The sequence below is a fragment of the Pleuronectes platessa genome, chromosome 3, assembly GCF_947347685.1.
Source record: "Pleuronectes platessa chromosome 3, fPlePla1.1, whole genome shotgun sequence".
Lineage (NCBI taxonomy): Eukaryota > Metazoa > Chordata > Actinopteri > Pleuronectiformes > Pleuronectidae > Pleuronectes > Pleuronectes platessa.
This window is the reverse complement of record NC_070628.1, coordinates 1,640,403-1,666,732: the sequence shown is the minus strand read 5'-3', so window position 1 is coordinate 1,666,732 and position 26,330 is coordinate 1,640,403. Positions and strand designations below refer to the sequence as shown.

The 26,330-nt window shown below is 47.1% G+C and overlaps 2 protein-coding genes across 2 annotated transcripts in view; both read left to right on the top strand.

Moving 5' to 3' along the window:
• Window positions 1-228: 228 nt before the first annotated feature.
• xpo1a (exportin 1 (CRM1 homolog, yeast) a) lies at window positions 229-12,470 on the top strand. Its single transcript, XM_053415692.1, has 26 exons — window positions 229-376; window positions 1,552-2,321; window positions 3,222-3,354; window positions 3,475-3,576; window positions 3,803-3,875; window positions 3,969-4,030; window positions 4,128-4,172; window positions 4,268-4,449; window positions 4,669-4,717; window positions 4,808-4,927; window positions 5,344-5,472; window positions 5,934-6,092; window positions 6,437-6,619; window positions 6,797-6,935; window positions 7,064-7,245; window positions 7,352-7,508; window positions 7,633-7,796; window positions 8,112-8,246; window positions 8,366-8,549; window positions 8,869-8,975; window positions 9,161-9,355; window positions 9,460-9,628; window positions 9,911-10,045; window positions 10,135-10,294; window positions 10,824-10,920; window positions 11,436-12,470. Exons 2-26 carry the CDS (start codon window positions 2,158-2,160, stop codon window positions 11,580-11,582), a joined length of 3,372 nt encoding a protein of 1,123 aa, XP_053271667.1. The 5' UTR covers window positions 229-376; window positions 1,552-2,157; the 3' UTR covers window positions 11,583-12,470.
• A 754-nt stretch (window positions 12,471-13,224) lies between these two features.
• usp34 (ubiquitin specific peptidase 34) overlaps window positions 13,225-26,330 on the top strand; it is a 44,858-nt gene continuing 31,752 nt past the window's right edge. The window contains exons 1-9 of the mRNA XM_053419663.1: window positions 13,225-13,544; window positions 19,233-19,323; window positions 19,662-20,205; window positions 20,301-20,351; window positions 22,666-22,815; window positions 22,948-23,015; window positions 24,609-24,801; window positions 25,292-25,353; window positions 26,020-26,101. Of these exons, the coding sequence (XP_053275638.1) occupies window positions 13,502-13,544; window positions 19,233-19,323; window positions 19,662-20,205; window positions 20,301-20,351; window positions 22,666-22,815; window positions 22,948-23,015; window positions 24,609-24,801; window positions 25,292-25,353; window positions 26,020-26,101 (1,284 nt within the window). The 5' untranslated portion in view covers window positions 13,225-13,501. The remainder of the gene's footprint in view (window positions 13,545-19,232; window positions 19,324-19,661; window positions 20,206-20,300; window positions 20,352-22,665; window positions 22,816-22,947; window positions 23,016-24,608; window positions 24,802-25,291; window positions 25,354-26,019; window positions 26,102-26,330) is intronic.

The following is a 26,330-nucleotide window of genomic DNA, read 5'->3' as shown; positions in this document are numbered from 1 at the left end:
ACTGAATTATCATTTGAAATGACTCGTTGCCATCGAAATGACTCGGTCGGAGTCATTTCGATAGGACCGATTACCAGTTTCTACTGGTTTCGATTCGAATGATAATTCAGTTTAGCATAAATCAGATCATCATCATCGCAGCGGTCGGGGTGGCATCGAAATGACTCGGCCCGAACCAGCCAGCCTCCAGCTCTGTGTATAAATACAGCTGCACCGTTATGAACCGCTGGTGTTCACTCTGACCAGGAAGCATCTGCACAGGAAACCACGAAGAGAAGATGAGGAGAAGAACGGAAGATTATCTGAAGCAATCTTACTTCAAGCGGACACTGGATTTTGCGGATTCCCTCTTACGGATAATACAACATCACATACTGTAAGTGGTCTTATACTATGTCAATACTTTATTCTTACAGCGAGCGCCACACGTTACCAGTGGAAAAAGTGAAAACACCGAGTTTCTCTGGTCACAGCTGCTCTGAGATCAGCTCCTGGATCAGAGCAGAGCTACAGTTGGTTTGTACCGAGCTGCAGTTCCAGTGTCCGCCTCCAGTCGGACCTGCGCTCACTTTTTGTTTTCATAAAATATATATTTTTATCAGGATGCAGCTATATGGTTTTATTTATATCACAGTGGGCTACATCTTATTTTATACATTCCCACAAATATGGGGTAGACTCAAATAGGCCTGCATAGTTCTGTGTTTAATTTATTTCAAAGTAGGCCGACAATTGCTTGTGTATTTTTTCCTCTTCTTCATAAGATTTTGCTGTTTTCCTTTGTTGTTACCGGTAAAAATAACAATAAAATGTCAATAGTTTTCTTTATTGTCGTTCTATAATTTCATAAATGCAACAAACTCTAGTTTGTATATGTATGTATATAAATAAAACTTGATAAGCTGTGTTATCAAATATTTTATGAGACTATAAGAAGTAGAAAGTACAGAAACGTGTGTTCAAATGTATCGAGTAAAAGTAAAAAGTCATCATGAAAATAAATACTCAAGAAAAGTAGAAATATGTGACAAAGTATTGTGTATGTACGTCGTTACTGTACTTAAATAGATTTAAGTATTTGTACCTTCTCAACAGAATGATGTACAAGCTTCCCTCAAACTAAGACTTGTGTTCCCCTCTGAGATTTAAAATATTTAACGTGTGATGCTTTTTTTATGGATCTTTTTACTGTTGTTACTAATGTATTTCCATTTGTTTGTTTTGCTGCTGATTGTGATTGTGTCTTGTTCTCAGGCCTCGGTTGGAGAAGAGAATCTGAATCTGGTGTTATTGCCAGGCAGGTTTACACATACAGGGAATTTGCTGTGGTGTATAAGTATAATAAAAATAGAATCACTATAAGCACCGGTGGGGGGGATTGTGCAGATCTTGATCCCAGTGTGACTTTGTATATATGTATTTGTATTGTGTTGCTGCTGCGGATTGTGAGTGTGTGTTGTTGGTAGCTAGATCTTGATCTCACTGTGACTCCCTGGATGAATAAAGATAAATTAGTATTTTTATTTGATTATTTAATCTCATTTTTTCCAGTTTCATGTGTTTGCTGAGGGCAGAGCAGGGGGAGGGACTTTGATGCGGATTGACAGCTCCATTGGACCAATGACAACGCGTGACGACATCACGGTGGAACCAATCACATCGCGCGGTGGGCGGGTACATAGTCCAAATTTTACGCGGCGCGCGACGGGCCGAAACACCGAGAATGAGAATCCCGGTTTGAACCGGATTGAACCGGTCCGAGGTTGGAAGCATGAGCGGAGAGGACGCGCGGAGCCTCACGCTGTAGAGCCGGAGCTGCCCCACACTGTGTGCGACCACTGACCGAAATAAAGTCTCTCACTGCGGACTGACGAGCCGCAACACCGACTCTGGGCTGTTAGCTTAGCATCACGTTAGCCGCCAGACCCGAATCCTCATTGACTTTGCCATTAGCACGCTAGCTGGCTGTTAGCCTGGTGGGAGTCGACTGTAGTGACAGGTAAAGAACGCCATGGTCCACCGCGGCTGAGGAGGAGACACGACCGACCGGAGAGGTTCGAACACGGCCACCAGGACCCACACGCACCCGGGGCGGACGTTTAAAGTTGCCGCTGACAGTCACTGCCGGTGTCACCCAGGACGGCTAGCGTTAGCTTTATGCTAGCGGGGGTTAGCAGCGGAGGAAGCGTGCCAGGAGATCCGAGTGGTTCGGTCTTTTCAGCGCATCGCGAGGATTCACATCCTCGAGGTTCAGCCGCAGCTCGCACCGGGCCACGGAGCCACGGACCCTCGCTCCAGACGAGCCGGACGGAACACACCAGGTAAGCGGAGCCTCGGCGGCGTCCAGCAGCTCAGGCACCCAGCGTGGGGCGAGCAGCCGGCGGAGCCCCGGGGGGTGATCCGCCGGCTGCAGGACGAACCTAGATCCGCTCACTGTAGCCGGGGGGCTAGCTTCCCCGCCATGGGTTCCCATCAGAACGACAAACTGGGGCCGAACTGGTTTCTCTGTGTTAGTGAGGATGCTGCGCAGTGCATCCCGGTGACCGGGTGGTGGCGCTGTTTCACGCGTCTCCAGCCCTGGCTCAATGGGTGTCGTAGTCGGACCACGTGGGCCGACGCCTGCCTCGGGCACGCTGCCCTGACTCTGAGCAAGAAGAACTCGTTTCTGACACGAAAGGGAATCGAACCCCGCCTGTGATTCATTCATCTAGTTTAGCTCATTACCGCTTCCACGTATGACTGGTTTCCATTAGTGTGTCACGTGTGCTCAGCGTAAACTGGGCGTATAAGACTCAGTTATCAAGTACAAAGAGGAAACGAGTCACAGCATCAATTACAAAACCAAGTTCTTTTTCAAGATTTAGAAATCCAACTTATGAGCTTTTAAATTAAATTACTGTTCAATTTCTAAATAAGACGTACCTGTCTTCACTGTATGTACTCCACACACTTTAGAGAGAAACAAACACTTAAAAACATGTTGCACAACATTAAAATCAATGTTTTAAACCTCTTCACTGGGTTTACACAATACATATATGAAACAGATTGAACTTTTGTTATATTGCTATTGATGAATATTGAGGTAATTCCTGTTATTGATTTGTGGCCAAGGCTTATCTAAATCACACTAAAAGCCATTGTTTCAGTTCCTAATGCTGTGACCTACTTAGTGTGTCAGCAGTGCGCTGGTTAATGTTGATAATTCCCTCTCCACCCAGAAGCTCTATGCCAGCAGAAATGACGATGTTGGCCGATCACCCAGCCAGGCAGCTGCTGGACTTCAGCCAAAAAATGGACATCAACCTGTTGGACAATGTTGTCAACTCCATGTACCATGACATTGGTTCCCAGGTGAGACTGTGCTCCCCCTTCAATCAGCTGGAGAGGATTCAGTGCAACGCTGGGAATGAACATCTCATGAGTTGAATAAATCCAGAAATCAGAAAGTTTTCTGTGTGTCTTCTCTTGTAGCAACGGGTGGCTCAGGAAGTGCTGACCAACTTGAAGGACCACCCAGACGCCTGGACGAGGGTGGACACCATCCTGGAGTTCTCTCAGAACATGAAAACCAAAGTAGGAGCCCGACACAGTCTTTTTGTGGCTGCTGTCAGTTGTGTTGGGTTAAACTCTACCAAGTTGCTTGTGTTCATTATTTTCAGACTTTATTTTAGAGCAGCACTGACATTTATGTGAAATGATAATCAGCAAATGGGTATTTTCCACAGTGCCTATACTCCATTGTGGTTCTCCCCTGTGTGTAGCTGTTTGTCCGAGCTCTGAATGTGTGTTTCTCTCTCAGTATTATGCGCTGCAGATTCTGGAGGTGGTCATTAAAACACGCTGGAAGATTCTCCCGAGAAATCAATGTGAAGGTAAAAATCAGTTTAGTGACATTAAACAATCAATAGATTTTGTGTATCTGAGGTTTTTGATGTTTCCAATAAAACACATTGGTATGTTTTCAGGAATCAAGAAATATGTGGTCGGTCTGATCATCAAGACGTCTTCTGATCCCGCCAACATGGAGGTGAGTTTCTATTCATACAGGATTCTGCTCTTCTGGCTGCTCGTGTGACGTGAAGCTGCTTGACACTGATGTTGCTGTTTTCATGTTTCTTTTGCAGAAGGAAGGAGTTTACATCTCAAAACTCAACATGATCCTCGTTCAGGTAAATTATCAAACTGAGGGTTTGTCTCATTTGCTAACAACAGACATGAAGAGGTTAATAACACAGAGCTCCTCGTCTTCTCTGCACTGGTCTAGATCCTGAAGCAGGAATGGCCCAAACACTGGCCCACGTTCATCAGTGACATCGTGGGTGCGAGTCGGACCAGCGAGAGCCTCTGTCAGAACAACATGATCATCCTCAAGCTGCTCAGCGAAGAGGTCTTTGACTTCTCCAGTGGCCAGATGACCCAGGTGAAGGCCAAGCACCTCAAAGACAGGTAACTGGAAACATGAAGATCTGTGTGTGGTGAAGTGTGTTGAACGAGGTCGCACCGTTTCACAGCGTTTGGATTTTTCCCATTCTGTCTGTAAATATTCCCCAGGCAGTAAAATCACAGAAGTATAGTTTGAGGTATTTTCTGCTCCTTGCAGTAACTAAAACTCTGCAACAACGGGTTATTAATACCGTAATTAATCTCTATGTTCCTACCTTTCAGCATGTGCAACGAGTTCTCCCAAATATTCCAGCTGTGCCAGTTTGTGATGGTAAGACAACGTTGACCGAGCCGTCGTCAGCATCTGCCTCCAGTCGTTAATAAGCTGTTCTCACGCTCGCCTTCTTCTTCTTCTGAGCAGGAGAACTCTCAGAACGCTCCTCTGGTGCACGCCACACTGGAGACGCTCCTCCGCTTCCTGAACTGGATTCCTTTAGGTTACATCTTTGAAACCAAACTCATCAGCACGCTGGTCTACAAGGTAAACCACCTCTCGTCCATTCAGCTAATCTAAACCTCAACTGTTTGTTGTATGACAGTGGATTGTATATCAATTATAATTTGTCATGTGAAGAATATTAATTGGTTTCAGCTTCTAATGTGTGTTTTGTTTTCAGTAATATATTCTCATGAATTCTCAATTTGACAAACTGAGCAATTTCCAGAGGTTACTTTGCATTGTTTTGATTGTAGAATTGTTTATAGACCCGACCCAATCTATTACTGGTCTAACACATTTTTATCAATCTTTAGTTCCAGCCTTTACATTGAATGTTGTCTGACATCTGAATTGTACACGGCCATTTTTCATAGTAGAAATTCTTCCGGACGTTCACCACAGAGTGGACAGTGGACCTGGGGCTTCGTCCCTGACCTGCTCTGTTCTTTGTGTTTCAGTTCTTGAACGTGCCCATGTTTCGCAACGTGACGCTGAAGTGTTTGACAGAGATCGCTGGTGTGACCGTGAACCAGTACGAGGAGCAGTTTGTCAACCTGTTCACTCTCACCATGACCCAGCTCAAACAGGTACACACAATCCTTCTGAGTGCGTCCTACTTACGTTAATTGCACTCAGTGTGATTATACACAAGCACATTTACTCTCATTGCACACATTGACACTTTGTGCAAGCCCTGATCCCCCCCCTCCCCACACACACCACGGTCACACATGCACCACGTCTGCAGGAAGCACAAACTAGACTAATCAATCCAAAAAAAGATGAATTGTGTTGTGTCTTAACCAACAACACTACTGAGCCACACACTAGGACAAACACACAAATGTTTTTTACACAAAGAAAGAAAGAACTAACTTAATGTAGTGCTTTTGCCAAACTTACAAGACGGCTCAAACCAGCAGCCATGGTCATGATGAATCGATACTGTGCCACTCAACAGAGAAGAGAAGAGAAGCGAGAGGCCTCACTCTTGGAAAAATACAGTTTGTAGTCTAGAAAATGATGAGTTGATTTGTGGTCTGTTCAGATGCTGCCTTTGAACACCAACATCAGAGTGGCCTACGCCAATGGAAAGGACGACGAGCAGAACTTCATCCAGAACCTCAGCCTGTTCCTCTGCACCTTCCTCAAAGAACACGGCCAGCTGGTCGAGAAGAGACCGAACCTGCGAGAGTCACTGATGGAGGTGAGAGGACAAGACCACTTCCTGTTGTAACAGAAAATAGATGTGAACAGAAGCAACTGAACTTTTCCACTGTTTAAAACGGAGCTTTGTTTATCAAGTGGAAAGGTCCATTTAAATAGTTGTCCGTGTAAATGAGTAAACAAAATGGCCGATCTCAGTTGGTGGCTTTTAGTCATTTTCTTCCCTGCTTCAGTTTGTTAAAACTGAAACTCCCTTTCTCTCTAGTGATCTTCTTTTCCCGCTTCTTCTGTGGTGTCCACTTTTATAAAGACATATATTTAGGACAGTTTACAGTTCAATCTCTGCAGGTATCAGAATGTGACCCCTCTGCACTCTGTCTCCAGGCCCTGCACTTCATGTTGCTGGTGTCGGAGGTCGAGGAGACTGAGATCTTCAAGATCTGTTTGGAGTATTGGAACCACCTGGCAGCCGAGCTGTACAGGGAGAGTCCCTTCTCCACATCCAGCACCCCCCTCCTGTCCGATGTCCCTCCACGAAGACACCTCTACCTGCCCGTGCTGTCCCAGGTACGTGTCTCATCCAACCCACAGTCACAGATCACACATGTATAAACTGATTAACTGCTCAAATGTATGTAAACCAGTTGTGGATTATTGAAGTGTGAATTTTGTAAGCATTTGTAGAACGAGCTTGCTTCTTACTACTGAGGCCTCCTCCTCCTCCTCCTCCTCCTCTTCTTGTAGGTACGTTTGCTGATGGTGAGCCGCATGGCCAAACCAGAGGAGGTGCTGGTGGTGGAGAACGACCAGGGTGAGGTGGTCAGGGAGTTCATGAAAGACACGGACGCCATTAACCTCTACAAGAACATGAGGGAGACTCTGGGTTAGTTGCTTCCCATCTGTGGTCATCAAATATTCTGTTTCAGATAAACACATAAAAAAACAAACAGATGAAGCCTGATTAAAATGGCCACAATGCATATCCTAATCCACCGGTCTCTCTGTGCTCAGTGTATCTGACTCATTTGGACTACGGAGACACTGAACGCATCATGACTGAGAAGCTCCACAACCAAGTGAACGGCACTGAGTGGTCGTGGAGGAACCTGAACATGCTCTGCTGGGCCATCGGCTCCATCAGCGGAGCAATGCACGAGGAAGACGAGAAGAGATTCCTAGTCACAGTCATCAAGGTGCAACATGTGAAAAGCGTTTTAATAGATCCTGACTTCTCTCTCTCTCTTTCTCCGAGAGCATTTCACCCAGCCAGTTATTGATAAAGTATTTGTATGTTCTCAGGATCTGCTCGGCCTATGTGAACAGAAGAGAGGGAAAGACAACAAGGCCATCATAGCGTCCAACATCATGTACATCGTGGGACAGTATCCTCGCTTCCTGCGAGCCCACTGGAAGTTCCTCAAGACTGTCGTCAACAAGCTGTTTGAGTTCATGCACGGTGAGAAACTCAAATAACTCTGTGTGGCTCGGATGTAATCGTGTTCTTTAAATGTTTCATCTGTGAATTAGAAATGAGTTAATTCTTCAGACTGATCATGCGTCTCCTGTTCCTCCTCACACAGAGACACATGACGGCGTACAGGACATGGCGTGTGACACCTTCATCAAGATTTCCCAGAAGTGCCGGCGTCACTTTGTCCAGGTTCAGGTGGGAGAGGTGATGCCTTTCATCGACGAGATCCTCAACAACATCAACACCATCATCTGTGACCTGCAGCCACAGCAGGTCCGTGCCACAGCGCTCACTCCTCAATGTCCTCCTTTTATAAGTTTTAGGCCCTTGTGCGTTTTTGTGGTCAGGGTCAGGTTTGCTCTGACATCACAACACTTTCTTGGCCATAACTCATTCTGACAAAAAACTATTATCCCCCTTTTTTTATAAAATGTCTTCTTCACTTCTTGTTTACTTGAGTCTGGACAGACATGGATTTAAACTGTAACCTGACTTGTTGGCAGAGGCAACAACTCAGAAGCAGAAGTCCTGGTTCAAAACCTTCATATTTATACTATAGATGTCACTTCCTGTCCCTCGTCTCCACAGGTCCACACATTCTACGAGGCGGTGGGCTACATGATCGCGGCTCAGACCGATCAGGCAGCTCAGGAGCTTCTCATAGAGAAGTACATGCTGCTCCCGAACCAGGTGTGGGACAGCATCATCCAGCAGGCCACCAAGGTGAGAAGGGTCAATTTATAATCTGCATTTCATGGCTCCAAACATTCTCATTAAACGCAGCCTGAAGTGTGGTTTATTTAAAAACTGCTGCTATTGCTAAACTGGGTGCTCCGTTGCAGAATGTGGACATCCTGAAGGACGCTGAGACGGTGCGTCAGCTGGGCAGCATCCTGAAGACAAACGTCCGAGCCTGTAAAGCGGTCGGTCATCCCTTCGTGGTCCAGCTGGGACGGATCTACCTGGACATGCTGAACGTTTACAAGTGTCTGAGTGAAAACATCTCCTCGGCCGTCCAGACTAATGGTGAGTCTGCTCCCTCTGTGTGTGTCTGTTGTCTCTGGGTCTGGAATAGAACACTGGTGAAAGAAGAAGAACGTTTCTAATATAACTTAACCAGTAAATCAACCTGATAACATGTTGAAGCACAAACCTTCTTTCACTTTTTCATTGAACAGTTCTGACATTTTTTTTTAATCTGAGACCTGATGCAGTTGAATCAGTGTGTGCTCTGTTTTCTGGGTCAGTGTCTGTTTTTCATAATGGAACTTGAGTCTGTGGATCTTTGTTTGTTTGTTTGTCGGCTTCAACCATTTATAGTTGTACATTGTTCTGGCTCATTCAGGAGAGATGGTGACCAAACAGCCTCTGATCAGGAGCATGAGGACGGTAAAGAGAGAGACACTGAAGCTGATCTCGGGTTGGGTCAGCCGCTCCAACGACCCTCAGATGGTGAGTGTTACAGTTTCTCTATTTCCTCCTGTCTTTTCTGGACTGAAGAGTTTTGAAATGTGTTTTCATATTAAAATCTGTGTTTTTGTAGAATCCTCTGAATTCTGAGACACGTCTATCAACTCAAACTGGATAAACACAACGTTATTGGGTCTTTGTGAAATGTCCATGTTTCTCTTTTCCAGGTGGGAGAGAACTTTGTGCCCCCCCTGCTGGAGGCTGTGCTCATCGACTACCAGAGGAACGTCCCGGCTGCCCGGGAGCCTGAGGTCCTCAGCACCATGGCCACCATCGTCAACAAGCTGGGCGTGCACATCACCGGGGAGATCCCCAAGATCTTTGACGCTGTCTTCGAGTGCACGTTGAATATGATCAACAAGGTGTGTTAGACGTGTGTAACCGCACCGGGCCCCAGGTGGAACAGTCTTAACAAACACAGGTAAACTCTGACATTGTGTTTTTTTTTTTCCTTCTCTGCCATCAGGACTTTGAAGAATTCCCAGAACACAGAACTCATTTCTTCTACCTGCTCCAAGCCGCCACATCCCAGTGTTTCCCGGCCTTCCTGTCCATCGCCCCGGCCCAGTTCAAACTGATACTGGACTCCATCATCTGGGCCTTCAAGCACACCATGAGGAACGTGGCCGACACAGGTCCGAACTGACACCGGCCCATCCTGTCACACACAGTTCACTTTTCTTATAGAACATAAAGTGCTGAGGAAATAAGTGGTTAGAAAGTTAATCCATTAGATCATTGGTAATTTCTCAGAATCGGTAAGTGAAGCCGTATTTGTAGGTTTATTAATTTGTTTATTTGTCTAAACGAGTAAGACACAAGTTACTATTACAACTACAGGAGATGAATGTTTTACTGACTTTGAATCAGTTCCTTTCAGTTTGTTTCTCGGTCTAACGAGTGTCTTCTGGTCCCAGGTCTGCAGATCCTCTACACTCTCCTGCAGAACGTGTCCGGTGAGGACGCGGCGGCACAAAGCTTCTACCAGACGTACTTCTGTGACGTCCTGCAGCACATCTTCTCTGTGGTCACCGACACCTCTCACACTGCAGGTAAACAGGCCGATCTGCTGCCATCACTGTGTTGGCTTTACAACAAGGAGCACGTTCACGTTAAAACGAGCCCTGCTCCCTGTCTACAGGTCTGACAATGCACGCCACCATCTTGGCCTACATGTTCAACCTGGTGGAGGAGGGGAAGGTGAGCGTGGCCCTGAGCGCAGCCAGCCCCGCCAACAACCAGGGGCACGTCCAGGAGTACATCGCCAACCTGCTGAAGACGGCTTTCCCCCACCTGCAGGAGTAAGTAGATCTCATGAGTCACATGTGTTTTCTGCTAATGTTTCCAGTGATTCAGTGTCTGCTGGTTGAAGATGTTTTACATAAACACACACAGGGATTAAAGGAAACAGCTGCTCCAATAGACACAGTGCTATTACACTTTATACACACTTTGAGGTAAAGCCGCTGCTGTGTTCATAGTTTTCAGTCCTAGAACTCAGTCCTATCAGCTTAAGCAACTTACTACTTGTGTTTACGTTTGTGTAACTTCACCTGAAACTAAGAATCCATCGTGTGCTCGTTAACTTAGAATGAGTGTTCATCTCGTGTCAGGGAGCAGATGTTTTTTATGTTCCTGAGAACAGACAAACCAAACTCATATTTACAGTCTGTGGTTCACACAGATTCAAACTACCTTCAACTCAAAATGGAACTACAGTCTGCTCCACTTTTGTCAAAGAGCATTCTGGGAAATTCTGATGTAGAAAATGTTCATACGTTGATGTTGTGCGTTCTCAGACGTGTTGCTAATCCATTGTCTTGTGTTCAGTGCCCAGGTGAAGGTGTTTGTAACGGGTCTGTTCAGCCTGAATCAGGACATCGCTGCCTTCAAGGAGCACCTGAGGGACTTCCTGGTGCAGATCAAGGTGAGGCTCCTACAGCTGGAAAGATGTTGATTTATTAAAGCGACAATAATGAACAAACCTTGTATGGATGTAGCCGTAGGAACTGAATGAGTAGTCTGGACAAGAGCAAATGAGGTTGTGGACGAGTTGTTCTGTTTGTTGCGGGTGTTGGTTTGTTTGTTTATTTTCTATAAAATACCTGTGTTCATAGTTAGCTCAATATGTTGAGGTATTAAATAGATGCGTATGTAATAGTAAAATGAATCGTGCATGGAAACAAGTCTTCAAAAGAAAAACAACTATTATGTTGCATTTGAACAAACTGTAGTAATTCTTTGATTGTATTTTGCAAATACCTGAGCTCAGACAAATCAGTACTTAAACACTAATCTGATTGGAGGCATTTACTATAAACTGAACTGTAATCTGCATCAGATTATTTTAATTATTGAGTGGAGGGATGAGCAGGTCTCGCTCTGTGGGAACATGGTGGTTGGGCTCTGAAGCCTAAAGCCTCTGCGTGTGTGGTCCTGCAGGAGTTTGCCGGCGAGGATACGACGGACCTGTTCCTGGAGGAGAGGGAGGCGTCTCTGCGCCAAGCCCAGGAGGAGAAACACAAGCTCCAGATGTCCGTGCCCGGAATCCTCAACCCCCACGAGCTGCCTGAGGAGATGGGCGACTGAGGGAGGAGTGGCGGTGGCGGCCGGCGTGTACAGAACAAATCTGAAGAGAGAGGGGGGGGGGGGTCAAGAGAGAGCAAGGACGCTTCCTGTCGATACATTTTCCTTTCAAGTGTGTTTGTGTGCAAGTGTGTGTGTGTGTGAAGAGAAGAACAAGGGGCCAGAGACAAGGACCCCAGCACTCGGTTGTACATCGACCAAATCTATGTCAATATGTAAATGAGCAAAGACCCTCGAACCCTCGTCCCTGGAGCGATTTCCTTTTTCCCCCCACGAACTTATTTTATACACATTTTTTTGTTTAAGCTGCCATCTTTTGTAAATTCTTTGGTGATTAAAGCTTTATGTTTGGCCTGATGGTTCTGTTACACCTGCATGAAGTCGAAAGAATTAAAGGTTATTTTTAATCACTCTTCACTCCCCCCCCCCCCCCCCCACCTCACTTGTTAATATGTATTATATGATGATGAGACACTTGCAGTGGTCAGTGGACGACCCGCTCTGCTTTCAGAAGTGCCACATGCACAGTGCAGAATGAATGTGAAGCTCGAGGGGTCAACGTGGACCTTCCTTGGTTGTTTTGGTTCGTCAGTGTGTTGGATGTTTGTTTTTTTTTTTTTCCTTAACTCCGGCTCCCTGAGTGAATCGATCGGAGCTTTGGTCGGACCGCTCTGCGTTTGGATGAGAACGATGGCTGTGTGCATAATCATGCTGTTTGTAAAGCTGTCTTAGTACTCTGAGAATATAAAGTTGGCTATTTTTACAAATTTGACGGTGTGAATCTGCTTCTTACTTTAAAAAAAACACAAAGGTCACGGAACCTGGGAAATACATGAAGGGTTAACAGCTGTGCTTCCAAGACATTTGGAAAATATTAAATTTTTTACACTATTTGTTTCCTACTTTTTTTTTCAAAGAAAACAGTTACAAATAAGAAAATGATTGTCATATCAGCGCCTAAGCTATATGTAAGATATGATATAAAATGTATAATTGCATCATAGTATACTAAATGGGTGGATTCTATAATACATTTTATTTGTACAGCAGCTTTCATATTAAAATGCAGCTCAAAGTGCTTTACAATAAAATCCTAGAAATAAGACCAATAAGAACATTTTAACAATATAACAAAGAAAGCATAAAACTAGCATGAAGAGAAGTAAAAACATAATTAAAATGAATTAAAAGCAACATAGAAAGTTGTTTGTTAAAACTATCAACAGAAGTAGCTTGTCACTACACTATGTATAATATTAATATATTAAGCCGTACGTATGAATGTTTATATATATAATTTAAATATGTATAAATTATAATACAGAATAAAAATATATGAATGTGGAATGGTATGTAAATATATTTAAAATATATTCCTACATTCCATTTGTTGTGAATTTCACAATAAGATGCATACATGTCCGATGTAATGTTATACTGTTGAGTTAGTTAATAATAATAGTGTAGAGCTTTACATTGTTAATGGTTTTGTATTAAATTATATATTTTCCATTGTTGTGAATCTGTTGCTCCTGAGAACTCGTAAACGTGACTTCGCTTGGTGAGATCTCGCGAGAGCAGCGGAGAAAGCCGAGCGGCCGGAGGAGACTCGCCGGAAACAGCCGATGTGTCCACACGCTGTCGCCCCCCCCTCCTGATCCAACATGGCCGCTGTGTCCAGTCTCTCCAGTGACGCTCAGCTCGGAGACTGACTCGGTTCCTCCGTCCTGAGCCTCTGGACCCCGACGGACTTCAGCCCCACTCGGACACTAATCGCCCGCTTGAGCGCGTCGTTGGTCCCGGTTGGTTTTAACGGAATAACCTTCAGCCACCAGCCCCTCCTCTGGGCCTTTTACCCCAAAAACAACCGCTCCCGGGGCCATGGTTTGAGCCGGAGCTCCCCGGTTTCCTCTTCATGAACAATGTGTGAAAACTGCGCCGAGCTGGTGGAGGTGTTAAATGAAAGTAAGTGTCGGTCCGCGGGCTCCTCGGCGGCTGTTAGCCCCGCTGCAGCTGGAGGAGAGCCCGTTAGCATGGCGGCTAGCTGGGTCTAACTTTGTGGTTTGTGTGTGTCCGCCTGCGGCTGCTCTGCGTGCGGCCGCCGGACGGAGGAGGCTCCGGGGGGTTTGTGTGTGTGTGTGTTGCTGACAGCTCCGTGTCGGTGTCACGGGTTCGATCCGAACGCTAGACGCTGTTTCCCGTCCAGACTGGCAGCCAGCTCCGGGGCCTGTCTGTCAACCCCTCTCCAGCTAGCTGCCGGAGAAGCGACCACCTCCGGCCGCTGGGTGAGGGACGCGCCGCGGACCTCTCGGTGCGCCGGACCCCGGGGCTCGGCAGCGGGGGGTTCGGAGGCGGCCCGCCGCTGCCGAGCCCCGGGCTCCGGCGCTGGATGGTGGGAGCTAGCGGAGTTAGCATGTGGAGCTAGCGAGCAGACTTTGTTTGATGTGTTTGTCAGGTCGGGGAGCTAACTGTCCACTCCGCTGCCTCCCCCATTGTTTTGCGGATCATCTTGAAAATGGCCTAAAACCCTCCCGGTAGTCCGCCGCCTGCTCCTGACACCGAGCGGACCGGGGAATCTCCTCCGAGTCCGGGCTGGTTCATGTTAAAGCCAGCGGCGAATCTGCTTAGCCCCGAAAATTAATGGCTGCATCGAGGCGCATATTTTGGCACAGGGCTCCGTTAATCCCCGGTAGCTCGTGTGATTCCGCAGATGTCCGGTGCGCACTCCGGTTACTCTCCGCTCGATTCGACGGAGACAATTCACGCTAATCTGACCGTTTATTCCCAACGTTCACCTGCAGGGCTGCACGTCCAATGCAAACACAAGGTGGCGGTTCTTGCTAAAAACTTAGCCGTTAGTCCGGGTGTGCTCAGCAGGCCTGCTGCACTCCACCGTGTCGGCTGCACACCGGACAAAGCGGCGCAGGCTCAGGGTGCTGCTTCACCCGGGTGCATGCAGCTCGGAGGGATGTTCACCCGGGTGCATGCAGCTCAGAGGGCTGTTCACCCGGGTGGATGCAGCTCAGGGTGCTGTTCACCCGGGTGCATGCAGCTCCGGGTGCTGCTTCACCCGGGTGCATGCAGGGCTCGGAGGTCTGTTCACCCGGGTGCATGCAGCTCAGGGTGCTGTTCACCCGGGTGCATGCAGGGCTCGGAGGGCTGTTCACCCGGGTGCATGCAGGGCTCGGTGTGCATTGCTCGTGTTCCTGTGTGTGAAGTGAAAGCTCCCGCGGGCTGTGCAGGAATCCACACGAGCCTGCACCTGCACCACGGACTCACTCATTCAAACTGAGAGACACGTAGAACCAGCTCCCTGTGACAGGCCGGTGTGATGTCTCTGAGACACCCGGGGACATGCAAACTCTTATGATGAGTGGCTACCGGTGTGTAGGCGTTTGTTTGTTGTTGTACAATATAAGGACGAAGACATCAGGACACATGATGAGGGTTCGGTATCGTTTGGGTTTTCCCAGATAGCGCTGCTCAATCGATTCTTTTAAAACCAGGACCAGTGTGGAAACGGGGCCAGAACCAGTTCTCCTTCCTAAACACAAGCACAAGACCACAGTTTGAAGTCCACATGACTTAATTCAACAAATATAAATAACATATGCAACATATTTATCAAATATAAGAAACAACACTTAACGCATCTGCAAATATTCAACACTAAATAACAGTTTCAGAATTTAATACAGCAAAATGCTCCAATCGATTGTCTCCACACTGCCGGGGACAGGGACGCCCTCACTGCCAGGGGACAGGGACGCCCTCACTTCCGGGGACGGGGACGCCCACACTGCCAGGGGACGGGGACGCCCACACTGCCGCCTGATGGACATGACATGGAGTCATGCAACAAGTCAAACCCGGCACATCCCTCTGGTTGTTGTTCCTCCCTTCCTTCTTCTTCTGTGGTTTTACTGGAGGATCACAACAAGGTGCACGCTGCCTCCAGCTCCCCAAGCTGCTCCCTGCTGTCTGCTCCCTGCTCTCGGCTCCTTGCTCCCTGCTCCCTGCTCCCTGCTCCTTGCTCCCTGCTCCCTGCTCTCTGCTCTCGGCTCCCTGCTCCCTGCTCCTTGCTCTCGGCTCCCTGCTCCCTGCTCCCTGCTCCCGGCTCCCTGCTCCCTGCTCCTTGCTCCCTGCTCCCTGCTCTCGGCTCCTTGCTCCCTGCTCCTTGCTCCCGGCTCCCTGCTCCCGGCTCCCTGCTCCCGGCTCCCTGCTCCTTGCTCCCGGCTCCCTGCTCCCGGCTCCCTGCTCCCGGCTCCCTGCTCCCTGCTCCCTGCTCCCTGCTCTCGGCTCCCTGCTCTCGGCTCCTTGCTCCCTGCTCCCGGCTCCCTGCTCCCTGCTCCCTGCTCTCGGCTCCTTGCTCCCTGCTCTCGGCTCCCTGCTCCCTGCTCCCTGCTCCCTGCTCCCTGCTCCCTGCTCTCGGCTCCCTGCTCTCGGCTCCTTGCTCCCTGCTCTCGGCTCCCTGCTCCCTGCTCCCTGCTCCCTGCTCTCGGCTCCTTGCTCCCTGCTCCTTGCTCCCTGCTCCCTGCTCTCGGCTCCCTGCTCCCTGCTCCTTGCTCCCTGCTCCCTGCTCCCTGCTCCCTGCTCCCTGCTCTCGGCTCCTTGCTCCCTGCTCTCGGCTCCTTGCTCCCTGCTCCTTGCTCCCTGCTCCCTGCTCTCGGCTCCCTGCTCCCTGCTCCTTGCTCCCTGCTCCCTGCTCCCTGCTCCCTGCTCCCTGCTCTCGGCTCCTTGCTCCCTGCTCCCTGCTCCCTGCTCTCGGCTCCCTGCTCCCTGCTCCCTGCTCTCGGCTCCTTGCTCCCTGCTCCCTGCTCCCTGCTCTCGGCTCCTTGCTCCCTGCTCCCTGGTCTCAGACACTCGCTGCTCGTCTCAGCCTCACGTGAAATTCAGCCACACTTTGGTCAGTTAGAACCTTTGTTGTCGTGTAGACTTGTGACTGGTGGCCCGTGGGGTGCTGCCCTGTGGAGAGTGTGTTCCACCAGAGTGAATTGTGATGTCAGCTGGACACGTGCAGGGATGTTTATGTTGTGTGTTAGCAGTGTGACTATTTCAGTTCAGAGCTTAGGCCCTGACGTCTGTGTGGTGCTCTGGTCTGGGAGGAAGCAGCTGTGTAGGAACCGGTGCCTGGTTGGATGTCTGTACCCAACCCTACACATGACCATTACACTCTATGCTAATGATGAACATGTCATTTCCAAACCGTGATCCGTGTGCTCCCACAGCAGCCTCCTCTCTTCTGGGGAGGCTTCCTGCAATGATTTAAAAACCTGGCTCAGGAATTCAGCCACAGGAGAATTCTTCCTGTTCCCTTCAAGGACATGAATCCACTGACGTGCAGCTCCTCTGCCTGGATCAGCTCATGAGAGACGCCTGTCAGTGGTCAATCTCCCCCTCAGCAAAGACACCAGCCTGAAGTATCTGTTCATACACTTCAGTGTCAGAACTTTAACTCTAAATCACATGAATTAAAAGTTATGTTTCCAGTGCACATCTGCCCACATCCTCACTGTCCCTCTGTCTGAGTCGGGTCAGCCTGAAGGTCAACGCTTTACTCCTCAGGGTGTTTCTGTGTCGTCGGACATCTTAAGGAAGTTTGTAGTACTGAGGAGTACTGTGGAGTACTGTGGTACTGTGGAGTACTGTGGTACTGAGGAGTACTGTGGAGTACTGTGGTACTGTGGAGTACTGTGGTACTGAGGAGTACTGTGGAGTACTGTGGTGTACTCGCCTGAAGGTGCTGATGCTGGGAGTAAGATAGAAAGATGGATACTTTATTAATCCCGTGGGAACTCCCATCATGATGTTACCATAATCTCCATTCTGCTACCCCCCCCCCCCCCCCTCACACACACACACACACATGACAACACGCCCTTGTCAGACGCCGTCTACACACCAATCAGAGTCGAGTACAGGTAGACGCAGCTGCTACTGAACACAGGGACTAAAATCCATCGTTGGTATTCAACAGGTTTCAAAGTGTCGAGGTTTGATTCGTGTTGATCAGTGAATCTGAAGTTGAGGTTAAACGTTCCTGATTTATCACTGATCAAAGGAGACTTGAGGTTTTCATGTACTGCTGGTTTCCAGTTGGTTGAGGTGAAACGTTTCCCTTCACTGGGACTCGACTCTGACTCAAACTGGTGAAGCCTGGTGAAAGACATTTGTGTTACACGTTAGCAGAGTTGTGTTGTCAGCTGCACAGCAGGGACCCGTCAGCTGTGACAGCTCTGTCTGTGAGACGGGCAGCTCCATGTGCTGTGTGTGTCGCTGACCTGTGACCTCAGGTTTGCTGCAGCAGCATGTGTGTGTCAGTGTGTGTGTAGGAGAAAGAATCCCCCTTCACAACTGGGAGCTGTGCTCGGCTGGTGTTTCCCAACACACGACTGAACCAGTCTGGTTTCCAGAAATCTATATTTTACAGGACCGTGCAGAACTTGAAGAATATCAGGGTCAAAGTCAACAATGATCCAGATTCTTGATCTGACACCATCGATTAATAACTAAATAAATGTGATGGCCAGTTTGTGTGAAGAGCAGCACACACACACACACACACACACACACACACTCTAAAGTACAATAATGTTATATACAGTTGAGCTGTGTATGTACATTGAGTGTGAACCCACATTAGAGACGTCCTCCCTCTCTTTGTATTTATACCCACGCTGAGCTGCAGCTATAAACTGGGTTTACTGGTGGCCCCGGGTTCCTGTTCCCAGAGCAGATCATAAAGTGAAACAAGTGAAACATCCCTCAGCACCCCCGCTGCAGGCACCAGGCCACCGGGCCCGGGCCGACTGACCCCCGGTCCTGAAGCCGCTGATGAGCTTCTGTCCCCACGTCCCCAGTGAGAGGACTTGTGGTCTGGACTCAGGGAGGACGTCCTCGTGCTGAATCCTTTGATTCCCGTTGTTACTCCATCTGTCTCGGCCGTCAGATCCAGGTCAGCGATTCAGTGGAGACACTTGATTCCTCTGAGCCGGGCGTGACGGAGCGGATCTTTGAAGGCCGATACAATAACAGTCATTTGAGACAGAACCCGAGTGTTTGTGTGAGTCACAGTTAAATCTGGTCCGATGCTTCCACCAGTGTCTGGTCCTCACCAACAGAGGGCTGCATTCAGAACTCGACTGGTCACACCGAACACAGGGAATAAAGATGGAGGACACGTCTCCACTTCCCTCCACCGGACAAAGACCAGGCTGAACAGTCTGAACACAGGTGGCGCCATCTTGTAGTTGAGTCAGTGCAGAAGTGATCAGACACGGATCTGCTGGGGTGCCACCGATACACGAGCTCGACCAATCACGAGTCAGTCTCAGCTGTCAATCATTGGACTCGCCACCGACCTTTTGACCTGATGACCTGCTCTCTGTTGAAGTTACATTGGCTGTAACCATTAAATCAATTCATGATAATATAACAAATAAAGCAAAATATGTCAGAACGAAGAAATAACATAAAAATAAAGCCTATACGTTTATGTGGAAAACCAGTAATCTCAGTTTGTCTGGTAATGGTTTCATCTACAAAATGAATAGAGAAACAGAACTTGTAACTGTTGTTCCCTTCTTCTATGATGATGTCTATTCAGTGAGAGTCTTGATGTGTTGTGTGACCGTGGTTGTGTCTCCTCCTCAGTATCGGACGCAGACGGCAGTGAAGGCGGCTTCCAGCTGAAGAAGGAACATGCCCTCCGAGTGCTGGGCTACATCAGCTCCTGGACACAGAGGTGAGCGCCGCGGACACGAGTCCCGTCTGAAAGAGTTTGTGTTAAAGTTCCTGGCTTTGCTCAACCTTGAACCTGTGTGTTGTACGTGTGTTAACTCCTGTGAGAACCACCTGCAGCTCTTCACTGCTCCAATTCACCAAATAACAGAGTTAAAGCTGATCTCAGACCTGCCAGCCGCCTCGTAAGAGCTCAAGATAATGTGAGAATACAGGAGAAACGAATTCATAGAAATATATCAGGATGGAAAAAAGGAGCCGGACACGTAGAAGCTGATAAGGTTCCTGAAAGCTCCAGACTCCTGTGTTGACCTTTCACCCCCCCCCCCCTTGTTCTTCCAGGCAATGTCTCTGCTGCTTCAAGGAGTACAAGCACCTGGAGGTGTTCAACCAGCTGGTCTACGCCCTCATCAACCTGGTCATCACCCAGATCAGCAGCCTGCGGGACCGCCTCTGCAGCGTCCAGGGCCACACCCACAAAGGAGGCGCATCAGGGGCCGAGGGGGCGGGCTCTGAATGGAGTGGGGGGGAATCTGCACCCGGACCCCTCCCACAGCCGTCCTCACCTGGGGAGGACGAACCGGTGAATGTGGAGAGAGACTCTGCGGAGGAGGATGCTGAGACAGCCGACCTGAACCAGAACAAGACCCCGGGTCCGGGCCAGCAGGGTGAAGCCCCGATGGAAGCACTGGGGCCTGTGGAGGGCCCCAGTGGGTGCGGGGGTGGTACCGGGGCTGATGGGGCGGCCGGCAGCGACAGTCAGGACCCGTTCAGCTCCTGGAGCACAGAAGAGAGAGAGAAGCTGCTGCTGTGTGCTGCTAAGATCTTCCAGATCCAGTTCCCCCTCTACACAGCCTACAAACACAACACCCACCCCACCATCGAGGTGAGGACCAGTCCAGCTCCACACAGAGCGGGGGGGAGTCTGAATTCAGATGAAACAGTTTTTCAATGTGTCCTTTCATTTCTTTTTTCTTTCAGGACATATCCGCTCACGAAAGCAACATCCTCGGCTCCTTCTGCGACATGAACGTAAGAAACCAGCTTCCCTAACCCTAACCCTTTGCTCAGCTGTAAACAAGAAAAAGGGTCTCTTACGAACAGGATGTGGCCCCTGATATTGACAAATTATAGGTCTGCTACTGGCTGGGGGGGGGGGGGGGGGGGGGTGCCACACAAGCCGTTTTCAGACATGAAGAATGTCCAGATTTTATTTGAATCTGCAGCAAGTGTCACAAGATCGTTAGAATCCGTCCAAATCAGACAATTTTATGAGAAATCATTGTACATTTTTCAAAATTTTACATCTCACAAGGCTAAAGAAAGATAAAAACATTCCTGGATCTGCACCACAATTCCTCCCTGACCTAAATCACATCCTTGAGTTTCCTGGTAAATCATCCACTAGTTTTAATGTGAAAAATGAAAGAGTCAGAACTCAGTCACTTCCATTCTGAGCTGGAACTCTTTCCTTCCTGCTCTTCTCCGGTGTTTCACGAGCAGCCATTAATAAAACTGACTCTGAATCCACTGACAGAGACATTGTTGTTGAGAGACCTCATGTCTGACCTCAGAAACCTGACCCCAAGTCAGTCAGCGAGCGAGTGTCCAAATATAAACTGAGTCTGATGTGACGTCTCTTCCATCGGCTCGGGTGAAGCTTCTTTGAGGTTAGTGGATCTTCAGCCTGTGGACTGAACCCGACCCCACCGATCATCACACAGATCATTTTAATAACTTCTGTGAATCATTTAATTCTGGAGTGAATCACGTGGAGTGTAGATGAGACAGTTGATGTCCTGGTTCATCAGGTGATCAGAGGAACCTGCTCCTGGTGCCTCCCTGAGTTCGGACTCAGATCAGCGTGTGTTGGGTTTTATGAAATTTAGTGTAGTTCTGTTTATCTGAGCATTGTCCACACTTCTTGCCCTCTGGTGGTTTTGTCGACGCCCACATTATTATTATTATTATTACAGTTTGCTGAGCCTCGTATAAAAACGTCTATAGCAACCGGATTTCTCGATGTTCAGAGATGAAAACAAAAGAAGGAAACTAATTGTGTTGAATGCGTTTTGTGTTGCTTGTGTGTGTTGCACTGGCTTGTGATGAGTTGTGTCTTTGTTCACTGGCATCAGATTGACAGTGTGAAAGTCTTCTTCAGGCTGCTGTCGTGAATCTGCTTCAGTTTCAGTGACGTGTCCCCGGATCATCTGAACGCTCGATAGAGTCGGTTCTGTCTGAGAATAATTCATGAATCGTTATGATCAAAATCCAACCTATTCAAAGGACTGATATTAATGAATATGTGTAATTTCTATTGAGTTTAAGTGACTGTTGGGCCTTGGTTGAGGTAAGAATCAGAATCAGAATAATTTTTATTGCCACGTATATTTGCATATATTGGAAATTGCCATGGTGTGGTTGGTGCACTGTACATAAAAACAAAACAACAATATATACAGTAAGACACTTTATACAGTAAGAAGCAATAATTAATGGAGATAAATTGTAAGAGAGGTACAGAGGAATATTCTAGTTTTAATATTGTCTCTTTATTTATTACACTAACTGTGTGTCAGGTTATTCTGATGTAACACGACAAGGTATCGTAGCTTAGCGTCTTCATCCTACTGTACTGAAAATAAATAAAATAAAGAATAAATGATTGACACTGATTTATAGAAATTGAAGGTCTGAATTAATGAAGAGCCCTTACACTTTACCACGGATCATATTTGAGTTATTTAAAGAGCATGTTAAAGTATCACGTACAAAGTTTAAATAGATTCACGTGCTGTTTCCGTTACGCTTTCAAAAGTCTGTTCTCAGTCCTACAGATATAAACAACTGACAAAGAGCAACATGGGAGTGAAGTAAATGTCCTGATTCTAAAAACACTTATTAATAATAACAATAATTCATGGTAGATGATGAATTGGACTCTTATCCAGCCCCCACGCCTCAATTCTGTGTTACATTAACACACAACAGTATATTGCACATCCACATTTCTCTCCTGTTTTGCATTTTTCTTTTTATTTAACTATTTATATCTTGTATATATTTTTCTTTTGTTTTATGTATAGTTATTTCTCTCTTATGTGAAGTACTTATTGTGTTTTTATGTTCAGTGTATGCACCTTTTTTACCAAAGAAAATCCCAGGTCGGTGTAAACGTACTTGGCAATAAATCCTTTCTGATTCTGAATCTGAATTAGAAACTCAGAAAGTGCCCCCCCCCACCCCCTTCTTGAAAGTATAACAAAGAATACAAATGAGTGTCTGCTAATGGATCAGTCTTAAAGTGTTGTATTGGTCACATCTGGTGCCCCCCCCCCCCCTCCAGGACGTGGAGGTGCCGCTGCACCTGCTGCGGTACGTGTGTCTGTTCTGTGGGAAGCACGGCCTCGCCCTGATGAAGGAGTGCTTCGAGTCGGGGACGCCGGAGAGCCTCCCCTTCCCCATCGCCCACGCCTTCATCACCATCGTCTCCAACGTGAGTCCCCCCCCACCGGACTGCTCAGGATTCATATCTGAGTTGAACGTAGTTTGAAAAGCGTCGAGTGCAGATCCTACGACTTGGATCTTTAAGATGTGACTCACTGGTCATTCTGGTTTCTGTCCACAGATCAGAATATGGTTGCACATTCCTGCGGTCATGCAGCACATCATACCGTTCCGCACCTACGTCATACGGTGAGTTCACACAGAGCAGATTTATATCAGAGGAGTTCACCAAATATTCTCCATTTCTTTTTAATACAGCCACGGTACAGGTCCACTGATGATCCCGAGGGTTCAATCTGTCGCCTTCGCCAATTATTCATTATTATCAGAAATCAACTCATCGTCTTTGTGTCTCTTTTAAATTCTGTGGAAAACTGAATGTCAGTGTTGTCGTCTCTGGAAGAGAGGGATTCAATGTGTCACTGTCGTTTGGGAGAGGAAGTGAGAGGTGGTCGATTCTGTCTGAGCTCTCTCTCTCTCTTGCTCTCTCTCCCCTTCCTCTCTCTCTCTCTGTCTCTCTCTTCCTCTTGCTCTCTGTGTCTCTCTCTCTCTCTCTCTCTTTCTCTCTCTGCTCTCTCTTTCTCTCTCTCTCTGTCTCTCTCTCTCTCTCTGTCTTGCTCTCTGCCTCTCTCTCTCTTCACCTCTCTCTCTCTCTCTCTTCACCTCTCTCTCTCTCTCCCTCTCTCTCTCTCTCTCTCTCTCTCTTCACCTCTCTCTCTCTCTCTCCCCTCTCTCTCTCTCTCTCTCTCTCTCTCTCTCTCTCTGCCTCTCTCTGTCAGTGATTGCCCCCCCCCCCCCCCATACCAAAGTACCACACGTTGGTTGCTAGGAAGAGCTTCTGTCACCATGGCAGCAGTCAGCCTCTCCTCACATGACCCTGGAGGAGGCAGCGAGCCGGCGGAGCTGGTCATGTGGTCATGTGATCACATGGTCATGTGACCATGTGATCAAGTGGTCATGTGACCATGTGGTCATGTGACGTAGACGCTGCTCTCCTGTCTGACGGAGCTGAGGCTCATCAGAGGGATGATTCTCCTCAGGATCATTATTCATCATAAGAACTCAAACCTCCATCAGGCTCCTGGTGGAGGTTCTGTAAATCAGCAAAGTTCAGTTAGTGAAACATAAACGACCTCGAGGGATTTTCTTCATATTAGTTCTGAACGTTGACTTGGACTCAGGGAGGAGCTTATGTTGGTTTTAAAGTTCAAAACACTAAACATGTTTTTAGCTTCTTAAACATGAAATCTCGAGTCTTGTGGTAATTTCTTCAAATTTGGATTTGTTGTCACTTGGAGCAAAAGATTAACTGAATCGAGGTCAAAGGTCAAAGTGACGTCTCTTCTCTTCTCATCTCATCATATAACTTCCCTTTACTGGCTGTACTAGCCCCATGCACAGACTTTTACCTTTTACCACTTCATATTCTTATATATTTATATATATATTTTGTTGTTTTTATATTTATATAGTTATCTTTTGGTAATACTCCACTCCAGCAGCACAAGGACAATTTTATACTAGACACTGACACAATCACATCATTGCATTCTGTAGCATAGGGTCAGACCCATTCATTTGCCTGTATCTGGAATGTTCTACCCATGTATACGTGTTTTATGTATTTATGTTGGTTAAGTGTACAAGCTACTGGATGACCTAAATTTCCCACGGGATTCATAAAGTATCTGTCTATCTATGTAGACTGAGGTTTGTCCAATGTGGACTCAGTCTGTCGTTCCAGTAAAACACCAGTTGACTCTGGTCCCCTCTGGTCTGCAGGTATCTGTGTAAGCTGTCGGACCAGGAGCTGCGGCAGAGCGCGGCTCGCAACATGGCCGACCTGATGTGGAGCACGGTGAAGGAGCCGCTGGACAGCGCGCTGTGCTTCGACAAGGAGAGCCTGGACCTGGCCTTCAAGTACTTCATGTCCCCCACGCTCACCATGAGGCTGGCCGGACTCAGCCAGATCACCGTGAGTCCCACTCCACTGAGGCCGTGTGGTTGTTCACCGGACTCCTCACAGCAGGGAACAACCGCCCTGGTTCCAAACCTGAAACACACACTTTGTTCTTCTGTTCACTCTCAGCTGCACTTTCCTCTCAAACTCAAAGAAAATATTAAAATAATTCAAATATTAAGTCATGAAAGAGTTGAAAGTATTTGTAGCAAATACGTTACACACATGTCGTAGTAAGTTTTTCTCACACTAGGATTAACATTGTATTTAAAACCTGGAGAAATCTGTAGTTTTAATCAAGGTACTGGTGCAGTTCTCTCGGCTGCCTGTTGGTGGCGTCATATCCCCTTTGTGCACGAGGAGATTTAAGACTGATGCTGTAATGAATGAATGTTCTTGAAAATCAGAGATGATTATTATGAATTCAGCCGAGGGCTTGTGATGTATTATCTATTCATTCCTGGTGTGTTTGTGTGTTTGTGTGTTTGTGCGTTTGTTTTCTCAGAATCAGCTCCACACATTCAACGACGTCTGCAACAACGAGTCCCTGGTGTCTGACACAGAAACGTGAGTTTATCCTCTTGATCACGAACATGAATCTATGCTGAAGAGTAGTAGAGTAATTTGATCAACATAATCACAGCTGGTGTTATGTATTTTACTGTATCAAAATCATATATTTGCATTATTATTGTACTTTACTGAGATCGTCGCACTCTGTTCGGTTGTATCAGATGCTCCATGCAACATTTCTGCTGTTTTTATTCAGAGACATTATAATAATTACCTTTTATTTAAACAGCACTTTTCAAAATACATTATCAAAGTGATTTAAATGGTTGAAACAGGATTAAAGACTCTGCGTTAATGTAAATTAATGTAAATAAATGTAATATTAAAACAAACTAATGTATTTAGTTAAAGAACAACACATTTAAATACAGCATCACAACAAAACAATGTTAAAATACACAAACAACATGCGGAGGTAAACAAAATGGTGACCGAGGATCAATTAAAGTTCTTTATTTAAAGATGTGTTTGATTTGAGATGTTTTTGATCTGTCCAGTTTCCCACCTGTGAACAAAAGTTATAAATGAATGGATGTGATACGACTGGACAGGAAGTGAAAGACACATCCTTGGACAGCGTCTCTGTGCTCACGTCCCACACCGTGCTGTGTGTGTTGTGTCCACCTGAGGACTCACTGTGATTCTGCTTCATGCTTCCAGCTCCATAGCAAAGGAACTCGCCGATTGGTTGATTCACAACAACGTGGTGGAGCACATATTTGGACCCAATTTGCACATTGAGGTGAGACCTGTGATGTGATGTATATGTAAATGTATTGATTTGTTATTACTTCATATTTTCAAACCTCCAGAAGAGACTTTTTATCCAGTTTGAAGTCACACTTTTAGATCTGTGGTTTTTTAATCTATATTTAGAGCAGATTAAGGATTTGGATCTAAAGTTTTCAGAGAAACAAACCGAGCAAACGTCAGCGGCAGCTCGACTGGGCTGTGTAGTCCTAACCAGGAGA